Genomic DNA, 20,489 nt, shown 5'->3' on the forward strand with positions numbered 1-20,489 from the left:
TGGTGGACCTGCTACAGTCTATAGACTGATATCATGTTGTCTCTTCCTGTTCAGTACCTAACCATGGTGGACCTGCTACAGTCTATAGACTGCATGGTGAAGAATGGACCCTACAGGAAGTTCAGACCTGAAGTACCTGTTCACACAAATGCCAAGCACTGGTAAGTCAACCAGCCAGCCAGTCAACCAGCCAGTCAACCAGCCAGTCAACCAGCCAGTCAACCAGCCAGTCAACCAGCCAGTCAACCAGCCAGTCAACCAGCCAGTCAACCAGCCAGCCAGCCAGTCAACCAGCCAGCCAGTCAACCAGCCAGCCAGTCAACCAGCCAGCCAGTCAACCAGCCAGTCAGTGAACCAGCCAGTCAGTGAACCAGCCAGTCAGTCAACCAGCCAGTCAGTCAACCAGCCAGTCAGTCAACCAGCCAGTCAGTCAACCAACCAGCCAGCCAGCCAGTCAACCCGCCAGTCAACCCGCCAGTCAACCAGCCCGTCAGGCAGCCAGTCAACCAGCCAGTCAGTCAGTCAATCAGTCAACCAGCCAGCCAGCCAGCCAGCCAGTCAACCAGCCAGCCATCCAGTCAGCCAACCAGTCAGCCAGCCAGTCAGTCAGCCAACCAGTCAGCCAGCCAGTCAGTCAGCCAACCAGTCAGCCAGCCAGCCAGCCAGTCAGTCAGCCAACCAGTCAGCCAGCCAGTCAGTCCACCAGCCAGCCAACCAGCCAGCCAACCAGTCACCACTCCATACATTCTAATGAGCAGTACTAGTCAATGTTGTTCATGGTATCTGTTTATCAGGATGGGGTCAACACAATTTGAACTTTTTAAATATTTTTAGTTGTTGTTGAAAAATCCATAATTGAGGGGTGTGTACCTGCGGACATGTTGTTAGGATATTGTTGTGTCGGGAGTTTCACCGAGTGTTATTTTTAAACTTCGGGTTGAGGTTTTATTATACGGGGACACAATGCCCATTGATCAACATCTCAGCACCTTAACTACGGTGTGACGGTGTTTCCGGGTGGAAGTACAGTATGAACAGCACCTTAACTACAGTGTGATGGTGTTTCAGGTGGAAGTACAGTATGAACAGCACCTTAACTACGGTGTGACGGTGTTTCCAGGTGGAAGTACAGTATGAACAGCACCTTAACTACGGTGTGACGGTGTTCCCAGGTAGAAGTACAGTATGAACAGCACCTTAACTACGGTGTGACGGTGTTTCCAGGTGGAAGTACAGTATGAACAGCACCTTAACTACGGTGTGACGGTGTTTCCAGGTGGAAGTACAGTATGAACAGCACCTTAACTACGGTGTGATGGTGTTTCCAGGTGGAAGTACAGTATGAACAGCACCTTAACTACGGTGTGATGGTGTTTCCAGGTGGAAGTACAGTATGAACAGCACCTTAACTACGGTGTGACGGTGTTTCCAGGTGGAAGTACAGTATGAACAGCACCTTAACTACGGTGTGACGGTGTTTCCAGGTGGAAGTACAGTATGAACAGCACCTTAACTATAGTGTGACGGTGTTTCCAGGTGGAAGTACAGTATGAACAGCACCTTAACTATAGTGTGACGGTGTTTCCAGGTGGAAGTACAGTATGAACAGCACCTTAACTATAGTGTGACGGTGTTTCCAGGTAGAAGTACAGTATGAACAGCACCTTAACTACGGTGTGACGGTGTTTCCAGGTGGAAGTACAGTATGAACAGCACCTTAACTACGGTGTGACGGTGTTTCCAGGGGGAAGTACAGTATGAACAGCACCTTAACTACGGTGTGACGGTGTTTCCAGGTGGAAGTACAGTATGAACAGCACCTTAACTATGGTGTGATGGTGTTTCCAGGTGGAAGTACAGTATGAACAGCACCTTAACTGCGGTGTGACGGTGTTTCCAGGTGGAAGTACAGTATGAACAGCACCTTAACTACGGTGTGATGGTGTTTCCAGGTGGAAGTACAGTATGAACAGCACCTTAACTACGGTGTGACGGTGTTTCCAGGTGGAAGTACAGTATGAACAGCACCTTAACTACGGTGTGACGGTGTTTCCAGGTGGAAGTACAGTATGAACAGCACCTTAACTACGGTGTGGCGGTGTTTCCAGGTGGAAGTACAGTATGAACAGCACCTTAACTACGGTGTGACGGTGTTTCCAGGTGGAAGTACAGTATGAACAGCACCTTAACTACGGTGTGACGGTGTTTCCAGGTGGAAGTACAGTATGAACAGCACCTTAACTACGGTGTGACGGTGTTTCCAGGTGGAAGTACAGTATGAACAGCACCTTAACTATGGTGTGACGGTGTTCCCAGGGGGAAGTACAGTATGAACAGCACCTTAACTACGGTGTGACGGTGTTTCCAGGTAGAAGTACAGTATGAACAGCACCTTAACTACGGTGTGACGGTGTTTCCAGGTGGAAGTACAGTATGAACAGCACCTTAACTACGGTGTGATGGTGTTTCCAGGTGGAAGTACAGTATGAACAGCACCTTAACTACAGTGTGACGGTGTTTCCAGGTGGAAGTACAGTATGAACAGCACCTTAACTACGGTGTGATGGTGTTTCCAGGTGGAAGTACAGTATGAACAGCACCTTAACTACGGTGTGACGGTGTTTCCAGGTGGAAGTACAGTATGAACAGCACCTTAACTACGGTGTGGCGGTGTTTCCAGGTGGAAGTACAGTATGAACCTTAACTACAGTGTGACGGTGTTTCCAGGTGGAAGTACAGTATGAACAGCACCTTAACTACAGTGTGATGGTGTTTCCAGGTGGAAGTACAGTATGAACAGCACCTTAACTACGGTGTGACGGTGTTTCCAGGTGGAAGTACAGTATGAACAGCACCTTAACTACGGTGTGACAGTGTTCCCAGGTGGAAGTACAGTATGAACAGCACCTTAACTACAGTGTGACGGTGTTTCCAGGTGGAAGTACAGTATGAACAGCACCTTAACTACGGTGTGATGGTGTTTCCAGGTGGAAGTACAGTATGAACAGCACCTTAACTACGGTGTGACGGTGTTTCCAGGTGGAAGTACAGTATGAACAGCACCTTAACTACGGTGTGACGGTGTTTCCGGGTGGAAGTACAGTATGAACAGCACCTTAACTACGGTGTGACGGTGTTCCCAGGTGGAAGTACAGTATGAACAGCACCTTAACTACGGTGTGATGGTGTTTCCAGGTGGAAGTACAGTATGAACAGCACCTTAACTACGGTGTGATGGTGTTTCCAGGTGGAAGTACAGTATGAACAGCACCTTAACTACGGTGTGACGGTGTTCCCAGGTGGAAGTACAGTATGAACAGCACCTTAACTACGGTGTGACGGTGTTCCCAGGTGGAAGTACAGTATGAACAGCACCTTAACTACGGTGTGACGGTGTTCCCAGGTGGAAGTACAGTATGAACAGCACCTTAACTACGGTGTGATGGTGTTTCCAGGTGGAAGTACAGTATGAACAGCACCTTAACTACGGTGTGACGGTGTTTCCAGGTGGAAGTACAGTATGAACAGCACCTTAACTACGGTGTGACGGTGTTTCCGGGTGGAAGTACAGTATGAACAGCACCTTAACTACGGTGTGACGGTGTTCCCAGGTGGAAGTACAGTATGAACAGCACCTTAACTACGGTGTGATGGTGTTTCCAGGTGGAAGTACAGTATGAACAGCACCTTAACTACGGTGTGACGGTGTTTCCAGGTGGAAGTACAGTATGAACAGCACCTTAACTACGGTGTGGCGGTGTTTCCAGGTGGAAGTACAGTATGAACAGCACCTTAACTACAGTGTGACGGTGTTTCCAGGTGGAAGTACAGTATGAACAGCACCTTAACTACAGTGTGATGGTGTTTCCAGGTGGAAGTACAGTATGAACAGCACCTTAACTACGGTGTGACGGTGTTTCCAGGTGGAAGTACAGTATGAACAGCACCTTAACTACGGTGTGACAGTGTTCCCAGGTGGAAGTACAGTATGAACAGCACCTTAACTACAGTGTGACGGTGTTTCCAGGTGGAAGTACAGTATGAACAGCACCTTAACTACGGTGTGATGGTGTTTCCAGGTGGAAGTACAGTATGAACAGCACCTTAACTACGGTGTGACGGTGTTTCCAGGGGGAAGTACAGTATGAACAGCACCTTAACTACGGTGTGACGTTGTTTCCAGGTGGAAGTACAGTATGAACAGCACCTTAACTACGGTGTGACGGTGTTCCCAGGTGGAAGTACAGTATGAACAGCACCTTAACTACGGTGTGACGGTGTTTCCAGGTGGAAGTACAGTATGAACAGCACCTTAACTACGGTGTGACGGTGTTTCCAGGGGGAAGTACAGTATGAACAGCACCTTAACTACGGTGTGACAGTGTTCCCAGGTGGAAGTACAGTATGAACAGCACCTTAACTACAGTGTGACGGTGTTTCCAGGTGGAAGTACAGTATGAACAGCACCTTAACTACGGTGTGATGGTGTTTCCAGGTGGAAGTACAGTATGAACAGCACCTTAACTACGGTGTGACGGTGTTTCCAGGGGGAAGTACAGTATGAACAGCACCTTAACTACGGTGTGACGGTGTTTCCGGGTGGAAGTACAGTATGAACAGCACCTTAACTACGGTGTGACGGTGTTCCCAGGTGGAAGTACAGTATGAACAGCACCTTAACTACGGTGTGACGGTGTTTCCAGGTGGAAGTACAGTATGAACAGCACCTTAACTACGGTGTGACGGTGTTTCCAGGGGGAAGTACAGTATGAACAGCACCTTAACTATAGTGTGACGGTGTTCCCGGGTGGAAGTACAGTATGAACAGCACCTTAACTACGGTGTGACGGTGTTTCCGGGTGGAAGTACAGTATGAACAGCACCTTAACTACGGTGTGACGGTGTTTCCAGGTGGAAGTACAGTATGAACAGCACCTTAACTACGGTGTGACGTTGTTTCCAGGTGGAAGTACAGTATGAACAGCACCTTAACTACGGTGTGACGGTGTTTCCAGGTGGAAGTACAGTATGAACAGCACCTTAACTACGGTGTGACGGTGTTTCCAGGTGGAAGTACAGTATGAACAGCACCTTAACTACGGTGTGACGGTGTTTCCAGGTGGAAGTACAGTATGAACAGCACCTTAACTACGGTGTGACGGTGTTTCCAGGTGGAAGTACAGTATGAACAGCACCTTAACTACGGTGTGGCGGTGTTTCCAGGTGGAAGTACAGTATGAACAGCACCTTAACTACAGTGTGACGGTGTTTCCAGGTGGAAGTACAGTATGAACAGCACCTTAACTACAGTGTGATGGTGTTTCCAGGTGGAAGTACAGTATGAACAGCACCTTAACTACGGTGTGACGGTGTTTCCAGGTGGAAGTACAGTATGAACAGCACCTTAACTACGGTGTGACAGTGTTCCCAGGTGGAAGTACAGTATGAACAGCACCTTAACTACAGTGTGACGGTGTTTCCAGGTGGAAGTACAGTATGAACAGCACCTTAACTACGGTGTGATGGTGTTTCCAGGTGGAAGTACAGTATGAACAGCACCTTAACTACGGTGTGACGGTGTTTCCAGGGGGAAGTACAGTATGAACAGCACCTTAACTACGGTGTGACGTTGTTTCCAGGTGGAAGTACAGTATGAACAGCACCTTAACTACGGTGTGACGGTGTTTCCAGGTGGAAGTACAGTATGAACAGCACCTTAACTACGGTGTGACGGTGTTTCCAGGTAGAAGTACAGTATGAACAGCACCTTAACTACGGTGTGACGGTGTTTCCAGGTGGAAGTACAGTATGAACAGCACCTTAACTACGGTGTGACGGTGTTTCCAGGTGGAAGTACAGTATGAACAGCACCTTAACTACGGTGTGACGGTGTTCCCAGGGGGAAGTACAGTATGAACAGCACCTTAACTACGGTGTGACGGTGTTTCCAGGTGGAAGTACAGTATGAACAGCACCTTAACTACGGTGTGACGGTGTTTCCAGGTAGAAGTACAGTATGAACAGCACCTTAACTACGGTGTGACGGTGTTTCCAGGTGGAAGTACAGTATGAACAGCACCTTAACTACGGTGTGATGGTGTTTCCAGGTGGAAGTACAGTATGAACAGCACCTTAACTACGGTGTGACGGTGTTTCCAGGGGGAAGTACAGTATGAACAGCACCTTAACTACGGTGTGACGGTGTTTCCAGGTGGAAGTACAGTATGAACAGCACCTTAACTACGGTGTGACGGTGTTTCCAGGGGGAAGTACAGTATGAACAGCACCTTAACTACGGTGTGATGGTGTTTCCAGGGGGAAGTACAGTATGAACAGCACCTTAACTACGGTGTGACGGTGTTTCCAGGTGGAAGTACAGTATGAACAGCACCTTAACTACGGTGTGACGGTGTTTCCAGGTGGAAGTACAGTATGAACAGCACCTTAACTACGGTGTGACGGTGTTTCCAGGTGGAAGTACAGTATGAACAGCACCTTAACTACGGTGTGACGGTGTTCCCAGGTGGAAGTACAGTATGAACAGCACCTTAACTGTAGTGTGACGGTGTTTCCAGGTGGAAGTACAGTATGAACAGCACCTTAACTACGGTGTGACGGTGTTCCCAGGTGGAAGTACAGTATGAACAGCACCTTAACTGTAGTGTGACGGTGTTTCCAGGTGGAAGTACAGTATGAACAGCACCTTAACTACAGTGTGATGGTGTTTCCAGGTGGAAGTACAGTATGAACAGCACCTTAACTACTGTGTGACGGTGTTCCCAGGTGGAAGTACAGTATGAACAGCATTCTGGACGTTCACATCAGACGCTTCAACAAGATGTGGTCGTGGTCCAACATCAGGAAGCACCGCTGCACTCTGAAGGCCTAAAGGGCAGCCTACAAGGCCAAACTACTCACAACGCAGGGTAAAGTCAGAGAGGACCAAGAGAAACTGATACAGGACCTGGAGAAGAGCCTGGACGTCTTCAACATCACCTTAGCCCGGCAACAAGCACAGATGGAGGTTTGTATAATATCTGTTAAACCCGTTAACCAAGAGTCATCTTCTGTATATTACTGGGTTTTTAGAAACCAGGTCAATGGGGGGTTTTGTGGAGGGTTCTCCCCATGGACCTGTGTCTGAACTGGCTCTCTCTCCCTCTTCCTGTCTCCCTCCTCCTGTCTGTCTCCCTTCATCCTCCTCCTGTCTCCCTCCTCCTGTATACCTCCTGTCTGTCTCCCTCCTCCTCCTGTCTGTCTTCATCCTCCTCCTGTCTGTCTTCATCCTCCTCCTGTCTGTCTCCCTCCTCCTCCTGTCTGTCTCCCTCCTCCTCCTGTCTGTCTCCCTCCTCCTCCTGTCTGTCTCCCTCCTCCTCCTGTCTGTCTCCCTCCTCCTCCTGTCTGTCTCCCTCCTCCTCTCGTCTCCCTCTTCCTCCTGTCTCTCTCCTCCTCTCTCCCTCCCCCTCCTGTCTCACTCCCTTCTCCTGTCTCTCTCCTCCCTCCTGTCTCCCTCCTCCCTCCTCCTGTCTCTCTCCTCCCTCCTCCTCCTGTCTGTCTCCCTCCACCCTCCTCCTGTCTCTGTCCATCCCTTTTGTCTATCTCTCTCCCTCCTCTCTCCCTCCTCCTGTCTCTCCCTCTTCCTCTCTCTCTCTCCCTCCTCCTCCTGTCTCTCTCTCTCTCCCTCCTCTCTCCCTCTTCCTGTCTCTCCCTCCCTCCCTCCTCTTGTCTCCCCCTTGTCTCTCTCCCTCCTCCTCCTCTCTCCCTCCCTCCTCTTGTCTCTCTCCCTCCTCCAGGTGATCCGGTCAGGGCAGAAGGTGGTAACTAAGAAGGCTGTGACGGGACAGAAGCAGGGAGGAGGGTTTTTCAGCAGCTTCTTTGGAAGGAAGGATGGGAAGAAGAAAGAGCAGGAACAGGAAACCCAGGAGGAAGAGAGTGAGTACTCCTCCTTCATCACTCACTCACTCACTCACTATCAGGAACAGGACACGAATGAACAGGACATCAAGGATAAGGAGAGTTAGTGGTTCATCAGTCTCCTCAAATACACAAGCTATCACCTAACCCTCAAGAGACTAACAACCAGCTAACCCTCAAGAGACTAACTAACGACCAGCTAACCCTTGAGACTAACGACCAGCTAACCCTCAAGAGACTAACGACCAGCTAACCCTCAAGAGACTAACAACCAGCTAACCCTCAAGAGACTAACTAACGACCAGCTAACCCTTGAGACTAACGACCAGCTAACCCTCAAGAGACTAACTAACGACCAGCTAACCCTCAAGAGACTAACAACCAGCTAACCCTCAAGAGACTAACTAACGACCAGCTAACCCTCGAGACTAATAACCAGCTAACCCTCAAGAGACTAACGACCAGCTAACCCTCAAGAGACTAACTAACAACCAGCTAACCCTCAAGAGACTAACTAACGACCAGCTAACCCTCAAGAAACTAATAACCAGCTAACCCTCAAGAGACTAACTAACAACCAGCTAACCCTCAATAGACTAACTAACGACCAGCTAACCCTCAAGAGACTAACTAACAACCAGCTAACCCTCAATAGACTAACTAACGACCAGCTAACCCTCAAGAGACTAACCAACAACCAGCTAACCCTCAAGAGACTAACTAACGACCAGCTAAACCTCAATAGACTAACCAACAACCAGCTAACCCTCAATAGACTAACTAACAACCAGCTAACCCTCAATAGACTAACTAACGACCAGCTAACCCTCAAGAGACTAACCAACAACCAGCTAACCCTCAAGAGACTAACTAACGACCAGCTAACCCTCGAGACTAACTAACGACCAGCTAACCCTCAATAGACTAACTAACAACCAGCTAACCCTCAATAGACTAACTAACAACCAGCTAACCCTCAAGAGACTAACCAACAACCAGCTAACCCTCAAGAGACTAACCAACAACCAGCTAACCCTCAATAGACTAACGACCAGCTAACCCTCAATAGACTAACTAACAACCAGCTAACCCTCAATAGACTAACTAACGACCAGCTACCCCTCAATAGACTAACTAACAACCAGCTAACCCTCAATAGACTAACTAACGACCAGCTAACCCTCAAGAGACTAACTAACGACCAGCTAACCCTCAAGAGACATACTAACGACCAGCTAACCCTCAATAGACTAACAAACAGCTAACCCTCAAGAGACTAACTAACGACCAGCTAACCCTCAAGAGACTAACTAACGACCAGCTAACCCTCAAGAGACTAACTAACGACCAGCTAACCCTCAAGAGACAAACTAACAACCAGCTAACCCTCAATAGACTAACAAACAGCTAACCCTCGAGAGACTAACCAACAACCAGCTAACCCTCGAGAGACTAACGACCAGCTAACCCTCAAGAGACATACTAACGACCAGCTAACCCTCAATAGACTAACAAACAGCTAACCCTCAAGAGACTAACCAACAACCAGCTAACCCTCGAGAGACTAACGACCAGCTAACCCTCAAGAGACAAACTAACAACCAGCTAACCCTCAAGAGACTAACTAACAACCAGCTAACCCTCAAGAGACAAACTAACCAACAACCAGCTAACCCTCAAGAGACTAACCAACAACCAGCTAACCCTCAATAGACTAACTAACGACCAGCTAACCCTCAATAGACTAACTAACAACCAGCTAACCCTCAATAGACTAACTAACGACCAGCTAACCCTCAATAGACTAACTAACAACCAGCTAACCCTCAATAGACTAACTAACGACCAGCTAACCCTCAAGAGACTAACTAACGACCAGCTAACCCTCAATAGACTAACAAACAGCTAACCCTCAAGAGACTAACCAACAACCAGCTAACCCTCGAGAGACTAACGACCAGCTAACCCTCGAGACAAACTAACGACCAGCTAACCCTCAATAGACTAACAAACAGCTAACCCTCAAGAGACTAACCAACAACCAGCTAACCCTCGAGAGACTAACGACCAGCTAACCCTCAAGAGACAAACTAACAACCAGCTAACCCTCAAGAGACTAACTAACAACCAGCTAACCCTCAAGAGACAAACTAACTAACGACCAGCTAACCCTCAAGAGACAAACAAACTGACGACCAGCTAACCCTCAAGAGACAAACAAACTGACGACCAGCTAACCCTCAAGAGACTAACTAACAACCAGCTAACCCTCAAGAGACTAACTAACGACCAGCTAACCCTCAAGAGACTAACTAACTAACAACCAGCTAACCCTCGAGAGACTAACTAATAACCAGCTAACCCTCAATAGACTAACTAACAACCAGCTAACCCTCAAGAGACTAACAAACAGCTAACCCTCGAGAGACTAACAACCAGCTGACCCTCAAGAGACTAACTAACGACCAGCTAACCCTCAAGAGACTAACTAACTAACGACCAGCTAACCCTCAAGAGACTAACTAACGACCAGCTAACCCTCAATAGACTAACTAACAACCAGCTAACCCTCAATAGACTAACAAACAGCTAACCCTCAATAGACTAACGACCAGCTAACCCTCAAGAGACTAACTAACTAACGACCAGCTAACCCTCAATAGACTAACGACCAGCTAACCCTCAATAGACTAACTAACGACCAGCTAGCCCTCAAGAGACTAACTAACTAACGACCAGCTAACCCTCAAGAGACTAACAAACTAACAACCAGCTAACCTTCAAGAGACTAACTAACTAACAACCAGCTAACCCTCAAGAGACTAACTAACTAACGACCAGCTAACCCTCAATAGACTAACAAACTAACGACCAGCATTCTCAATCCTCTGTCCTCAATGAGAGACATGGCTCCAGTATATTGTGTTTTAGACTTGGAGTTCTGATCTCAGAGCAGGTCCCCTTTTTTCCATGTGACCTTTTTCACGATGACGTAAAAGGTCAAACTGATGTTAGATCTGCCCTCCTACTCTGAGATTCTTGATGAATACGGGCCCTGATCGTCCTCACGTGGAACGCCAGGGAACACAGTGATTGGTGTTCTGTATGTTTGACCATCATTGATTGGTGTTCTGTGTGTTTGACCGTCATTGATTGGTGTTCTGTATGTTTGACCATCGTTGATTGGTGTTCTGTATGTTTGACCATCGTTGATTGGTGTTCTGTATGTTTGACCGTCATTGATTGGTGTTCTGTATGTTTGACCATCGTTGATTGGTGTTCTGTATGTTTGACCATCGTTGATTGGTGTTCTGTATGTTTGACCATCGTTGATTGGTGTTCTGTATGTTTGACCATCGTTGATTGGTGTTCTGTATGTTTGACCATCGTTGATTGGTGTTCTGTATGTTTGACCATCGTTGATTGGTGTTCTGTATGTTTGACCATCGTTGATTGGTGTTCTGTATGTTTAACCCTCCCCTTTTTAGGTACAGGCATTGAAGAGTTGATGTCTGCTGATGAGAAGGCTAAACTCTACACGGCCATCGGATACAGTGGTAGCTCTCACAACCTGGCCTTACCCAAGCAGGTATGTGTCTGTTTCTGTGTTGGTACTGACAGCCCCCTGACAAACAAAGCCCGTTTACACCTGTTTCTGTGTTGGTACTGACAGCTCTCTGAGAAACAGCCCGTTTACACCTGTTTCTGTGTTGGTACTGACAGCTCCCTGACAAACAAAGCCCGTTTACACCTGTTTCTGTGTTGGTACTGACAGCTCTCTGAGAAACAGCCCGTTTACACCTGTTTCTGTGTTGGTACTGACAGCTCCCTGACAAACAAAGCCCGTTTACACCTGTTTCTGTGTTGGTACTGACAGCTCCCTGACAAACAAAGCCCGTTTACACCTGTTTCTGTGTCTGTTTCTGTGTGTTTATTCCCCTGTGTGCCTCTCTGTGCCCTCCAGTACGTGGCGGTGGTGGTGACCTTCAAGCTGTTCCGTACGTCCATCACGGTGAGGGAGGAGCCCAACATACCAGAGATCCTGAAGATTCAGATGATCGACCTCAGCACCACCGTCTCCCAGAGACCCGGGGCTCAGGCCATCAAGTGGGTCTCTTTTCTTCCTCTTCCTTTCCCTAATCACAACCTGGTTCCTCCTGATTCCTGCTTATGTAACAGTTTAACTTTACGTCCGTCCCCTCGCCCCGACCCGGGCGCGAACCAGGGACCCTCTGCACACATCAACAACGGTCACCCACGAAGCATCGTTACCCATCGCTCCACAAAAGCCGCGACCCTTGCAGAGCAAGGTGAACAACTACTTCAAGGTCTCAGAGCAAGTGACGTAACCGATTGAAAGGCTATTAGCGCGCACCACCGCTAACTAGCTAGCAATTTCACATCCGTTACACTTACAAGCAAAAAAGTCAAACAGGAAGTAACAGTGAGGCGCTCCATACGGAAGTGGTCCGTTACTACAGGACTGGTTCGCTTGCACAGAGTGGAATACGTTCCCAGGATTCATCCCATGGCATTGAGGAGTTTACCACCGGCCCCAATTATTAAGTGCATCGGCGATGTCGTCTCCAGTAACCGTTCGTACATATCCCAACCAGAAGCCATGGATTACAGGCAACATCCGTACTGAACTAAAGGCTAAAGCTGATGACTTTCAAGGAGCGGGTCACTAATCCAGATGCTTATTATAAATCCCGCTACGCCGTCCAATGAACCATCAAACAGGCAAAGCATCAATACAGGACTAAGATTGAATCCTAATACACCGGCTCTGATGCTCGTCGGATGTGCCAGGGCTTGCTAACTGTCACAGAATACAAAAAGGGAAACCCAGCCGCAAGCTGCCCAGTGACGCGAGCCTACAAGACGAGCTAAATACGTTCTTTGCTCACTTCGAGACAAGCAACACTGAACCATGCATGAGAGCACCAGCTGTTCGAAACGTCTGTGTGATCACGCTCTCCGTAGCCAATATGAGCAAGACTTTTAAACAGGTTAACATTCACAAGGCTGCAGGGCCAGACGGATTACCATGACGTGTACTCAGAGCATGTGTTGACCAGATGGCAAGTGTCTTCACTGACATTTTCAACCTCTCCCTGACCCAGTCGGTAATACCTACATGTTTCAAGCAAACCACCACAGTCCCATCAACAAACTAACATGGTCCAAACACACCAAGACAGTCGTGAGTTCACATACTCACAAAAGGTTTTTGTGTTGTCACAAAAAATGCATTTGTGTTGTCAAAGCAAGAACACACGAGAGAAAACATTAAGGAACATTTTATACAACTGTTGATTAACTATTGATCTCTCTCCTCTCCTCTCTATCCACTCCTCTCTCTATCCCCTCTCCTCTCTCTCTCTCCCCTATATCCCCTCTCCTCTGTCCTCTCCTCTCTATCCCCTCTCCTCTCGCCTCTCCTCTCTATCCCCTCTCCTCTCTCCTCTCCTCTCTCCTCTCTCTCCTCCCCTCTCCTCTCTCCTCTCTCCTCTCTCCTCTCCTCTCTATCCCCTCTCCTCTCTCCTCTCCTCTCTATCCCCTCTCCTCTCTCCTCTATCTTCTCCTCTCTCCCCTCTCTCCCCTATCTATCCTCTCCCCTCTATCCCCCTCTCCTCTCTCTCCCCACTCTATCCTCTCCCCCCTCTCCCCCCACTCTCCCCACTCTCCCCACTCTCCCCACTCTCCCCACTCTATCCTCTCCCCACTCTATCCTCTCCCCTCTCTATCCTCTCCCCTCTCTCTCCTCTCTCTCCTCTCTTCTCTCTCCTCTCCCCTCTCTCTCCTATCTATCCTCTCCCCTCTCAATCCCCTCTATCCCCTCTCCTCTCTCCTCTCCCCTCTCTCTCCTCTCCTCTCCCCTCTCTATCCTCCCTCTCCCCTCTCTCCCCTCTCTCTCTCCTCTCCTCCCCTCTCTCCCCTCTCTATCCTCTCCCCTCTCAATCCCCTCTATCCCCTCTCCTCTCTCCTCTCCCCTCTCTCTCCTCTCCTCTCCTCTCCCCCCTCTATCCTCTCCTCTCCCCTCTCCTCTCCCCTCTCTCTCTATCCTCTCCTCTCCCCTCTCTCTCTATCCTCTCCTCTCCCCTCTCCTCTCCCAGGGTGGAGGCAGCGTTAGAGCACTGGTACGTAACAGGGTTGGAACAGCAGGGAGCTGTCCCCTCTCTCATAGCGTCAGTAGGGGACTCCACCTCCTCTCTGCTCTCCATCCTGTTTGAAGTCAACCCAGAGGACAGTGTTGCAGAGCAGCTGCTCAGAGTCCACTCCCAGCCTGTAGAGGTCATCTATGACTCGGTGTGTATGGGTTTACACACCCTCACTCACGTATTTCCCTGTCACGGTCCTGTCTGCTGCTGTCATCTCTCCCATCTAAGGACCTTCCTCTAACCGGGAAAGACTCAGAAATTAAAGCTGACAATGTGGAATCTCTCTCTGTCTCTCTGTCTCTCTGTCTCTCTCTGTCTCTCTCTGTCTCTCTCTGTCTCTCTCTGTCTCTCTCTGTCTCTCTCTGCCTCTGTGTTACTCTGTGTCTCTCTCTGTCTCTCTCTGCCTCTCTGTCTCTCTCTTATTTATATATGATTAAGCCTCATTAATGATGTCATTAATGGTAACAACCTGCCCTATGAAGTCCTGTCTTTAACCAAGTAGTCCAGGTCACTCCTTCTCCAATGTATTAATGGCTGTTATTGCTAATATTTCATGTTACATATTACCATGTTTATTCTCCATGCATGTGGTCTATATACAGTTTGTACATGTATTCAAATTCACACTGTATAGTACGTTACTATCCTGCCCTTTGTGGAGTCACTAAAGTCACTGGTCACTAAAGTCACTGGTCACTAAAGTCACTGGTCACTAAAGTCACTGGTCACTAAAGTCACTGGTCACTAAAGTCACTGGTCACTAAAGTCACTGGTCACTAGTCACTAAAGTCACTGGTCACTAAAGTCAAGTCTTGTGTGTGTCTGTCAGCTGACAGTGAACAGCATGGCAGAGTTCTTTCAGACGGGGAAATAAACGTGTGTGTGTGTGTGTGTGTGTGTGTGTGTTTCTCTCTGTCAGCTGACAGTGAACAGCATGGCAGAGTTCTTTCAGACGGGGAAGGGAGTGGACCTGGAGGTGCTGACGTCAGCTACTCTCTCCAAGCTGGAGGAGATCAAGGACAAGACAGCCACTGGTGGGTACAGGAAACAGGAAACACTTTATGACAGCCACTGGTGGGTACAGGAAACAGGAAACACTTTATGACAGCCACTGGAGGGTACAGAGAAACAGGAAACACTTTATAACAGCCACTGGTGGGTACAGGAAACAGGAAACACTTTAATACAGCCACTGGTGGGTACAGGAAACAGGAAACACCTTATGACAGCCACTGGTTGGTACAGGAAACAGGAAACACTTTATGACAGCCACTGGTGGATACTGGAAACAGGTAACACTTTTTAACAGCCACTGGTGGGTACAGGAAACAGGAAACACTTTGACAGCCACTGGTGGGTACAGAGAAACAGGAAACACATTACGTATGTGTTCATAAAGCTTCTATAACTGCTACATAAGATGTTATTACAGCCGTCATAGGCATAGTCAAACACACAGTGCCAGGTAGATGTTTATCTCTGGCTGGTTCTATATTATCTACATTATCTAACATCTATTGATGATTGTTGTGTCCTCTGTGCAGGTCTGTCTCACATCATTGAGACCCGGAAGGTTCTGGACCTGAAGATTGACCTAAAGCCTTCATACCTGCTGGTGCCTAAGTCTGGCTTCTACCACGCCAAGTCTGACCTGATGATCATAGACTTTGGTAGTCTACAGGTGAGAGCAGACGGGTAGTCTACAGGTGAGAACAGACGGGTAGTCTACAGGTGAGAGCAGACGGGTAGTCTACAGGTGAGAACAGACGGGTAGTCTACAGGTGAGAGCAGACTGGTAGTCTACAGGTGAGAGCAGACGGGTAGTCTACAGGTGAGAACAGACTGGTAGTCTACAGGTGAGAGCAGACGGGTAGTCTACAGGTGAGAACAGACGGGTAGTCTACAGGTGAGAACAGTCTACAGGTGAGAACAGACGGGTAGTCTACAGGTGAGAACAGACGGGTAGTCTACAGGTGAGAACAGACTGGTAGTCTACAGGTGAGAACAGACGGGTAGTCTACAGGTGAGAACAGACGGGTAGTCTGCAGGCGAGAGCAGACGGGTAGTCTACAGGTGAGAACAGTCTACAGGTGAGAACAGACGGGTAGTCTACAGGTGAGAACAGTCTACAGGTGAGAACAGACGGGTAGTCTACAGGTGAGAACAGACGGGTAGTCTACAGGTGAGAACAGACTGGTAGTCTACAGGTGAGAACAGACGGGTAGTCTACAGGTGAGAACAGACGGGTAGTCTGCAGGCGAGAGCAGACGGGTAGTCTACAGGTGAGAGCAGACGGGTAGTCTACAGGCGAGAGCAGACGGGTAGTCTACAGGCGAGAGCAGACGGGTAGTCTACAGGCGAGAGCAGACTGGTAGTCTACAGGTGAGAGCAGACGGGTAGTCTACAGGTGAGAACAGACAGGTAGTCTACAGGTGAGAGCAGACGGGTAGTCTACAGGTGAGAGCAGATGGGTAGTCTACAGGTGAGAACAGACTGGTAGTCTACAGGTGAGAACAGACAGGTAGTCTACAGGTGAGAGCAGACGGGTAGTCTACAGGTGAGAGCAGATGGGTAGTCTACAGGTGAGAACAGACTGGTAGTCTACAGGTGAGAACAGACTGGTAGTCTACAGGTGAGAGCAGACGGGTAGTCTACAGGTGAGAGCAGACGGGTAGTCTACAGGTGAGAGCAGATGGGTAGTCTACAGGTGAGAACAGACTGGTAGTCTACAGGTGAGAACAGACTGGTAGTCTACAGGTGAGAGCAGACGGGTAGTCTACAGGTGAGAGCAGACTGGTAGTCTACAGGTGAGAACAGACTGGTAGTCTACAGGTGAGAGCAGACTGGTAGTCTACAGGTGAGAGCAGACTGGTAGTCTACAGGTGAGAGCAGGCGGGTAGTCTACAGGTGAGAGCAGGCGGGTAGTCTACAGGTGAGAGCAGACTGGTAGTCTACAGGTGAGAGCAGGCGGGTAGTCTACAGGTGAGAGCAGGCGGGTAGTCTACAGGTGAGAGCAGACTGGTAGTCTACAGGTGAGAGCAGACGGGTAGTCTACAGGTGAGAACAGACAGGTAGTCTACAGGTGAGAACAGACAGGTAGTCTACAGGTGAGAACAGACAGGTAGTCTACAGGTGAGAACAGACAGGTAGTCTACAGGTGAGAACAGACAGGTAGTCTACAGGTGAGAACAGACAGGTAGTCTACAGGTGAGAACAGACAGGTAGTCTACAGGTGAGAACAGACAGGTAGTCTACAGGTGAGAACAGACAGGTAGTCTACAGGTGAGAACAGACAGGTAGTCTACAGGTGAGAACAGACAGGTAGTCTACAGGTGAGAACAGACAGGTAGTCTACAGGTGAGAACAGACAGGTAGTCTACAGGTGAGAGCAGACGGATAGTCTACAGGTGAGAGCAGACAGGTAGTCTACAGGTGAGAGCAGACAGGTAGTCTACAGGTGAGAGCAGACAGGTAGTCTACAGGTGAGAACAGACAGGTAGTCTACAGGTGAGAACAGACAGGTAGTCTACAGGTGAGAACAGACGGATAGTCTACAGGTGAGAGCAGACAGGTAGTCTACAGGTGAGAGCAGACAGGTAGTCTACAAGTGAGAACAGACGGATAGTCTATATGTGAGAACAGACGAGTAGTCTACAGGTGAGAGCAGACGGGTAGTCTACAGGTGAGAGCAGACGGGTAGTCTACAGGTGAGAGCAGACGGGTAGTCTACAGGTGAGAGCAGACGGGTAGTCTACAGGTGAGAGCAGACGGGTAGTCTACAGGTGAGAGCAGACGGGTAGTCTACAGGTGAGAGCAGACGGGTAGTCTACAGGTGAGAGCAGACGGGTAGTCTACAGGTGAGAGCAGACGGGGTAGTCTACAGGTGAGAGCAGACGGGGTAGTCTACAGGTGAGAACAGACTGGTAGTCTACAGGTGAGAACAGACTGGTAGTCTACAGGTGAGAACAGACAGGTAGTCTACAGGTGAGAGCAGACTGGTAGTCTACAGGTGAGAGCAGACGGGTAGTCTACAGGTGAGAGCAGACGGGTAGTCTACAGGTGAGAGCAGACGGGTAGTCTACAGGTGAGAGCAGACTGGTAGTCTACAGGTGAGAGCAGACGGGTAGTCTACAGGTGAGAACAGACTGGTAGTCTACAGGTGAGAGCAGACTGGTAGTCTACAGGTGAGAGCAGAATGGTAGTCTACAGGTGAGAGCAGACGGGTAGTCTACAGGTGAGAGCAGACGGGTAGTCTACAGGTGAGAGCAGACGGGTAGTCTACAGGTGAGAGCAGACGGGTAGTCTACAGGTGAGAGCAGACTGGTAGTCTACAGGTGAGAGCAGACTGGTAGTCTACAGGTGAGAGCAGACGGGTAGTCTACAGGTGAGAGCAGACGGGTAGTCTACAGGTGAGAGCAGACGGGTAGTCTACAGGTGAGAGCAGACGGGTAGTCTACAGGTGAGAGCAGACGGGTAGTCTACAGGTGAGAGCAGACAGGTTCTAGAATAATGACGGCAACAACACCCTATTGTTTTATTGTGTCATAATTTTAAAGGTGTGTGTGTGTGTGTGTGTGTGTGTGTGTGTGTGTGTGTGTGTGTGTGTGTGTGTGTGTGTGTGTGTGTGTGTGTGTGTGTGTGTGTGTGTGTGTGTGTGTGTGTGTGTGTGTGTGTGTGTGTGTGTGTGTGTGTAGCTGGTGAGTGTGGACCAGGGGAACCCCCAATCACCCAGTTTCAGTTCCCTGGATGAGATTATGGACCGTGCCTACGAGAAGTACTCACTGGAGCTACGCAGTGTCCAGGTCCTTTACAGCAAGTCAGGTACACACACACACACACACACACCGGGGTTTCCGTTAGCCGGTAATAGCCAATACAAAAAAATGAAAAGCAGATAAATATAATTGTCTCCGGGAGAAGGAAATAGAAGATCCCATTGTGAAATAATAATACATTTGAGCCTGTTGATTGATGGGAGGAATATGAGTGGATGTAGAGAGAGAGGGGCTGCTACAGCTGATCATACAGCGGGGCTGCTACAGCTGATCATACAGCGGTGCTGCTACAGCTGATCACACAGCGGTGCTGCTACAGCTGATCACACAGCGGAGCTGCTACAGCTGATCACACAGCGGGGCTGCTACAGCTGATCACACAGCGGAGCTGCTACAGCTGGTCACACAGCGGAGCTGCTACAGCTGATCACACAGCGGGGCTGCTACAGCTGATCACACAGCGGTGCTGCTACAGCTGATCACACAGCGGAGCTGCTACAGCTGATCACACAGCGGTGCTGCTACAGCTGATCACACAGCGGAGCTGCTACAGCTGATCATACAGCGGCGCTGCTGCAGCTGATCACACAGCGGTGCTGCTACAGCTGATCACACAGCGGTGCTGCTACAGCTGATCACACAGCGGGGCTGCTGCAGCTGATCATACAGCGGCGCTGCTGCAGCTGATCACACAGCGGTGCTGCTACAGCTGATCACACAGCGGTGCTGCTACAGCTGGTCATACAGCGGGGCTGCTACAGCTGCTCACACAGCGGTGCTGCTACAGCTGATCACACAGTGGTGCTGCTACAGCTGATCACACAGTGGTGCTGCTACAGCTGATCACACAGTGGTGCTGCTACAGCTGATCATACAGCGGTGCTGCTACAGCTGATCACACAGCGGTGCTGCTACAGCTGCTCACACAGCGGTGCTGCTACAGCTGATCACACAGTGGTGCTGCTACAGCTGATCACACAGTGGTGCTGCTACAGCTGATCACACAGTGGTGCTGCTACAGCTGATCATACAGCGGTGCTGCTACAGCTGATCACACAGCGGTGCTGCTACAGCTGATCACACAGCGGAGCTGCTACAGCTGATCACACAGCGGGGCTGCTACAGCTGATCACACAGCGGAGCTGCTACAGCTGATCACACAGCGCCGCTGCTACAGCTGATCACACAGCGGCGCCGCTACAGCTGATCACACAGCGGTGCCGCTACAGCTGATCATACAGCGGTGCCGCTACAGCTGATCATACAGCGGTGCCGCTACAGCTGATCACACAGCGGTGCTGCTACAGCTGATCACACAGCGGTGCTGCTACAGCTGATCACACAGCGGTGCTGCTACAGCTGATCATACAGCGGTGCTGCTACAGCTGATCACACAGCGGTGCTGCTACAGCTGATCACACAGCGGTGCTGCTACAGCTGATCACACAGCGTGGCTGCTACAGCTGATCATACAGCGTGGCTGCTACAGCTGATCATACAGCGGTGCTGCTACAGCTGATCACACAGCGGTGCTGCTACAGCTGATCATACAGCGGTGATCACACAGCGGTGCTGCTACAGCTGACCATACAGCGGTGCTGCTACAGCTGATCACACAGCGGTGCTGCTACAGCTG

General features: G+C 49.5%; 1 protein-coding gene across 1 annotated transcript in view; it reads left to right on the forward strand.

Annotated features, from left to right (window-relative positions):
- The first annotated feature begins 25 nt into the window (after positions 1-25).
- LOC129842936 (intermembrane lipid transfer protein VPS13C-like) overlaps positions 26-20,489 on the forward strand; it is a 194,313-nt gene continuing 173,849 nt past the window's right edge. Inside the window, 9 exon segments of the mRNA XM_055911643.1 lie at positions 26-161; positions 6,784-7,024; positions 7,794-7,932; positions 11,403-11,503; positions 11,879-12,021; positions 14,034-14,226; positions 14,998-15,112; positions 15,623-15,759; positions 18,773-18,899. Of these exon segments, the coding sequence (XP_055767618.1) occupies positions 34-161; positions 6,784-7,024; positions 7,794-7,932; positions 11,403-11,503; positions 11,879-12,021; positions 14,034-14,226; positions 14,998-15,112; positions 15,623-15,759; positions 18,773-18,899 (1,324 nt within the window). The 5' untranslated portion in view covers positions 26-33.

The sequence above is a fragment of the Salvelinus fontinalis genome, unplaced genomic scaffold, assembly GCF_029448725.1.
Source record: "Salvelinus fontinalis isolate EN_2023a unplaced genomic scaffold, ASM2944872v1 scaffold_0075, whole genome shotgun sequence".
In the NCBI taxonomy this organism is placed as follows: Eukaryota; Metazoa; Chordata; class Actinopteri; order Salmoniformes; family Salmonidae; genus Salvelinus; species Salvelinus fontinalis.